The 6,351-nt window shown below is 42.8% G+C and overlaps 1 protein-coding gene across 1 annotated transcript in view; it reads right to left on the bottom strand.

Annotated features, from left to right (window-relative positions):
- Window positions 1-6,351, bottom strand: part of Acbd3 (acyl-CoA binding domain containing 3) — a 32,137-nt gene that overhangs the window by 8,933 nt on the left and 16,853 nt on the right. Inside the window, exons 6-7 of the mRNA XM_005348961.2 lie at window positions 2,631-2,817; window positions 104-388 (exon numbers count right to left, since the gene is read on the bottom strand). Of these exons, the coding sequence (XP_005349018.1) occupies window positions 104-388; window positions 2,631-2,817 (472 nt within the window). The remainder of the gene's footprint in view (window positions 1-103; window positions 389-2,630; window positions 2,818-6,351) is intronic.

A 6,351-nucleotide genomic window follows, 5' to 3' on the forward strand; every position in this document is an offset into this window, starting at 1 on the left:
CTTGTAGATCAGGCTGGTCTCGAACTCACAGAGATCCGCCTGCCTCTGCCTCCCGAGTGCTGGGATTAAAGGCGTGCGCCACCACCACCCGACAAAGCCCTACCTTCTTCCTCCTCGTCGTCGTCACTGGACTCGCTGACATGCACACTGACGGCAGCATTTGGAGAGTCTGTCCATTCAAAATAAACCCCAAATCCAATGTCATAACTGTCTGTAGCAAATTCCCAGAAGAGGTATGATCCTTCTTCATGAGTGGGGACTCGAACAGTGACCACTTCTCCTCGGCGTACTGTAATCACAGAATCTGCATCCTGCCGAATCTTCTCTTTGAAGTCTTTGATCTGTGGTCTTGTCCACATGGATGGAGCGGCAATCACTGGAAGAGATTCTAAAGGCAACAGGATTTACAAAAGCTGAAGAGAAAATGTTCTTACATCTGCACAGGGTTACCTGTGTTCTGACACCAATGGCACACAACTCAACCAAAGATGGAGGGGAATAGAAAAGTCTCTCAGGTTATTATAGGACCCAACATCTACTCAGAGGTCATACCTTATAAGTAATTTTTCCTAACAGTCTACTCTCTCACACCTCGAGACAGGGTTTCTCTGTGTAGCTTTGGAGCCTGTTCTGGAACTTGCTCAGTAGACTAGGCTGGCCTTGAACTCACGGAGATCCACCTGCTTCAGCTGGGATTAAAAGTGTGTGCCACTACTGCCTGGCTTAACATTCTGCTTTCATTTCAGTCTATCTGTTGAAAAGTCTTAGTTTCTGAGCATCCTGAGGCTCTAAGGGCATTTCTAAAAAGAGCCTATGAGAAAGAAAATCCTGGACAATCTTAGAACCACACGAAAAGGACAAACGTTTTGTTACTGAGCAATACTCATGTGTACTGCAGGACTCAGCAGGCTTTCCAGTTAAGTTAGTCAAATTTACTAACAAAAAGATTCCCTTCCATTTGTAAACACTGGGAGGGCTGGGGATGTAGCTCAATTGAGAGTGCTTGCCTGGTACTCACAAATCCCCGGGTTCAATCACTAGCACTACATAAACTAGGATCTGGAGTTCAAAGACATCTTCAGCTACACAGTGAGTTTAAGGCCACATTGAGCTGTCTCAAAACAACAGTTGTGGTGGCGCATGCCTTCAATCCCAACACCAACTTTGTGGCAGAGGGAGACAGATCTTTCTGTGTCACGCCCCACCTCGTCCTGCAAGGATGACGCGCGACACACCGGAGCTCTTCTCACTGCAGTTTTATTCCAGAACTTTATTCACTTTTCCTCCCCCCCTTCCCCTCCCCCCCCCTCTCCTCTCTCTCCCTCCTTTTCATTCTCCGGGCAAACCTCTCCTAGCCCTTAAGTAAGCATGGGCTGCCAATCCCGGATTGCCAGGTGGGCACTGTCTATAGGTTCACGCATATGCAAGCAGCTGATAATCATTGCGTGATCATAGCATAGGTCAGGCCTTAGCCATCTTAGGAATTGATTATACATCTCCATCAGGTGTGATTCCACGCAGCTCGCTACATTTCTGAGCTGGAGGCTAGTCAGGGCTACACAGTGAGCCTGTCTCAAAAACCAAACCAAAACAAAGTCCAATGAGATGCTTGAGCAGGTAAAGACATTTTGCCACCAAGCTTGGTAATTTGAGGTTATTCATCAGACTCCACATGGCAGAGAGAGAGAACAAAAGTTTATAAGTTCTCTTCTGACCTCATGGTATACACATACATATACAGAATAAATAAACCAAGGTGAAACAAACGCTTGGTAAGACCAAAGAAGGTCTTTCCTGAAGCTGTTTCTCTGTTACTTGTTCTAAAAGGTCAAGGAAGAGCAGAATGGGTTTCAGAAATCTTCCTTGTCTAACTATGCTTATACCCAGCATGGCACTCAGAGGCTGAAGTGAAAAAAACAAACCAAAACAAAACATTTGAATCTCCCCCACCTTCACCTGCTTAAAATTTTTAAATGTTTTTATTTTTTTTAATTTATTTTTACTTAAAATTTTCCACCTCCTCCCCTCCTCTCATTTTCCTCCCCCTCCCACTTGCTTAAAATTAAAATCAGAAAAAAATTATACTTCAAGGAAACGAAGGGTCACAGAATATTCACAAAAATAGAAGCTGTAACTGGTGAATATGGCAGATGTTCACAGCAACAGATCTCTGCTAGGACAACAGGCAGCTTTATGTGGAGCTTCAAACTGAACCCAGGGGGCTGGAGAGATGGCTCAGCGGTTAGGAGCATTGCCTGATCTTCCAGAGGTCCTGAGTTCAATTCCCAGCAACCACATGGTGGCTCACAACCATCTGTAATGAGGTCTGGTGCCCTCTTCTGGCCTGCAGGCATACACACACATGGAATATTGTATACATAATAAATAAATAAATATTCAAACTGAACCCAGGGCTTTGTGAGTGTTAAGCAACCAACATCTATCCCAAGCCCTGATCTTCTGTCTATGCCAACAGGAGCATCAGATTCAGATTCAAGAGTAAAGGTGTGCTGGACTCTCATACACATGTAAGTGCTCTCAAGAGCTAGTCAGCCTGTCTTCCTGATTTTTGCTTTTCATGAGTCTAGGGAATGACATCTGGATGGACAAACACATATGCTAAACTATACCTTTTGGTCCATTTTCCAAGGCTTCTTCTGCCACTTCTGGCTCAATTTCTTTCTCGGAACTGACAGTGTGGGTTTTGGCCTGCCCATTAACTGACATCATATCACCTGTTCCAGCTGCATTCACTTTTGATGATGCAGGCAATGAAGCCCCAGCCACTGCTACTTCCTGTTGCTTCTGTAATGCTGCCTAAAATTGAGAAAAAATTAAAACACTCTCATCAGAAAGGCTAACATTTGCCTAGACATGAAGTCTGATGTCATACATTTGCTCTACACTAAAGCATTCTAAGAAATTACTAATCAACTTTTGCCAGTTTTTAAATCATATCTATAAAAAATATTAGTACAATACCAACTGATATCTAAACATGATTAAACTATCAATCTCAGATAAAATTACTAAAGGCAGCCGGGTGGTGGTGGCGCATGCCTTTAATCCCAGCACTTGGGAGGCAGAGGCAGGAGGATAGCTGTGAGTTTGAGGCCAGCCTGGTTTACAAGAGCTAGTTCCAGGACAGGCTCCAAAGCTACAGAGAAACACTGTCTTGAAAAACAAAAACAAAAAACAAAACAAAACAAAATTACTAAAGGCAAAATTAAGTATAGTAACATGCCACTGCCTCCTGAGTGTTGAGATTAAGGGCATATGCCACCATGTCCAACAGTGCTATATACGTGTATGTATATCTGTGTGTGTGTGTGTGTGTGTGTGTGTGTGTGTGTGTGTGTATATATATATATATTCTTAAAATTGAGTAGAAGAAAATGTTTCCCTTCCTTGGATTTATTTATTTATTATATATACAGTGTTCTGCCTACATGTATGCCTGCATGCCAGAAGAGGGCACCAGATCTCATTATGGTTGTGTGCTACCATGTGGTTGCTGGGAATTGAACTTAGGACCTCTGGGAGAGCAGTCAGTGCTCTTAACTGCTGAGCCATCTCTCTAATCCCCCCCCCCTTTCTTTTTAAAATAAAATTCAACTATACACAGGGCATAATGGCACATGTCATTAACCCCTGCACTCAGGTAGATCTCTGAGTTTGAGGCTAGCCTAGGCTACATAGTGAATGCCAGGCCAACCAGGGCTACACACTGAAACCTGTCTTTAAACTACAAAACTGGGTATGCTAAGAATGCTCATACCCAGCACAGCACTCAGAGGCTGAAGTGGCAAACAACAATAGCAGCAGCAGCAACAACAAGAAACCAACCACTTGAACCGCCCCATCCTCACCTTCAACTACTGAAAATTAAAATTAGAAAAATCATACTTCAAAGAAACAAACGACCACAGAAGATTCACAGACACAGAAGCTGTGTAATTGCCGAACATGACAGCTGTCTACAGTAACAAACTAAACCCTCATATATGGACAACTATTCTAATGTGGATGGAAATACTCACAAAAGAGCATGAACACAAATTTATTTTTTTTTAAAATTTAGATTTTAGGGTGTTAAGAGACCAAACCCAGTACTATTAGCCTCAGCAGGTGCTCATCCGCTGAATCATACCCTCAGGCTCTAACTAAAATTTAATAAAACTGTCAATCACACTGCAAAAACACTGGTCTAAAATAATGAAGGGAGCCAGGTGGTGGTGGCGCAAGCCTTTAATCCCAGCACTCGGGAGGCAGAGACAGGTGGATCTCTGTGAGTTCGAGGCCAGCCTGGTCTACAAAAGCTAGTTCCAGGACAGGCTCCAAAACTACAGAAGCCCTGTCTCGAGAAAAGAAAAAAAAAAGAAGGGTAAGAAGGGTTTAGAGGTCAAAGTATTTCCTCACGTAATATTTTATAGTAGCCTGGGTACAGTGGTACATGCTACAATCCCAGCACATAGGAGAATGAAGCCTCCTTGAGCTTGAAGCCAGATTGATCTATATATCAATGCAGGGAAAGAGAAAGTACAAAAAAAAGACATTTGCTATGCCATGGCATGGGTCATTAACTCTAGATACTCAGAACGCTGAGGCAGGAAGACTGCAAGTTCAGGAACAGGCTGAGATACTGAATGAGTTCTATGCCTACCACGGCACCTTAGTGAGACCCTGTCTTAAAGTATAAAAAAGGTTAAGAATATAGATCTCCGTGGTACAGCACTTGCCTAGCACCCAGCTTTTTAAACTGTGTTACAAACCCATACTGGGGCCACATAACTGAATGTGGGAAGTCACAAAAATCTGGCAAGAGTACAAGGTTTCCGAATGCACAAGGACTACAAATTCATTCCAAATCAAAGTATAATAAATCCAAGGTGTTTCCGACAGTGCTCAACTCCTCTGCATCAAGGCAACTTCCACACAGCATTGGTTCTGAATACACAACACATACACTCTTGCCCATGGCTGCCTTGACACACAATACCAATGAATGCTGTCTCATACACCTTGGCTCAAGTCCAAGATTATTTTATGCTATAAATTGCAGTGTTCTTATTGCACAGAGTTTTCTGTACTTAAATACAATGACTTATTTATGGAGAACAAAGACACACTACTTTACTGTGGTCACTCCTCAGCATGCAGACTATCAAGCTAGTATGTATTCGATTATAAGAGCTGGAGAGACAGTTCAGTGGCTAACAGCATTGACTACTCTTACAAAAGACCTAGGTTCAGTTCTGCACTCACTCCCCACCACAAGTGTGGTCATCTAAGCCTGTAATCCCAAAACTCTAAGAGGTGGGGGGAGGAAAATAAGATGTTCAATGTCAGTCTTGGCTGCACAGTAAATCTGAGGCAAGCCTAGGCTACAGGAGACCCAATTTCAAATAGAAGTGTGCAAATCATAAATTATATAGCTTAATCAACTTTCATATATCAAACATATCCATTCAACCATCGTCCAAAATGAGAAATTATTTATACCAAGGTATTTATACCTCTCTAGTTCCTTCCCCTAGACACCTTCTCCAACAGTATTTTCAGACTTTATAACTATAGATATGCTTTGCCTACTTTAAACCACACACACACACACACACACACACACAAATATGCGCGCACGCGCACACAAACACACACACACACATCTCATTGTATAATTTGTGCTTTAAGAAAAAGTCTACCTTTTCCTTAAAGAAAAAAAAAGTTGGGCGATGGTAGCATAGGCCCTTGATCTCAGTACTCAGGAGACAGAGGCAGGTGTATCTCTGCAAGTTCGAGGCCAGCCTGGTTTACAGAGCTAGTTCCAGGACAGTCAGGGATACACAGAAAAACCCTATCTCAAAAACAAAACAAAACAAAACTTTCCCTAAAATAAATGTATTTATTTTTATTAAAAAGACAGGGTCACACTATGCAACCTTGGCTAGCCTGAAACTCAAGAGAAAAATCCACCTGCCTCTGCCTCTTGAGTGCTGGGTTTAAAGCCACACATGTCTGGCCCCTCAATGCTAATTTTGTAAGGCCTATCTATAAGGTGCACAAATAAGAGTATTTGTTTTTAATGCTATGGGATACTGCACTGTGAAAATATGAAATTTACCCCTACAACTACTCACTGGCATTTGGGGATGTGTGGGGAGAAGTCCTGAATGACTGGTGCTGACTTTGCTGTGTATGATAAATGCACTGAATTCCACGCAGCTGCTGGAGTGCCTCCATCTGAGAGCACAGCACTCAATCCCAGCTTCTCTTCTTCACTCCCACAGCCCTCGTCAGGTCAAGGACAAAGCAGGTGACAGCATAAGTCACCTTTGTAAACACTTAGCCTCT

This window comes from Microtus ochrogaster, chromosome 6 (assembly GCF_000317375.1).
Source record: "Microtus ochrogaster isolate Prairie Vole_2 chromosome 6, MicOch1.0, whole genome shotgun sequence".
Lineage (NCBI taxonomy): Eukaryota > Metazoa > Chordata > Mammalia > Rodentia > Cricetidae > Microtus > Microtus ochrogaster.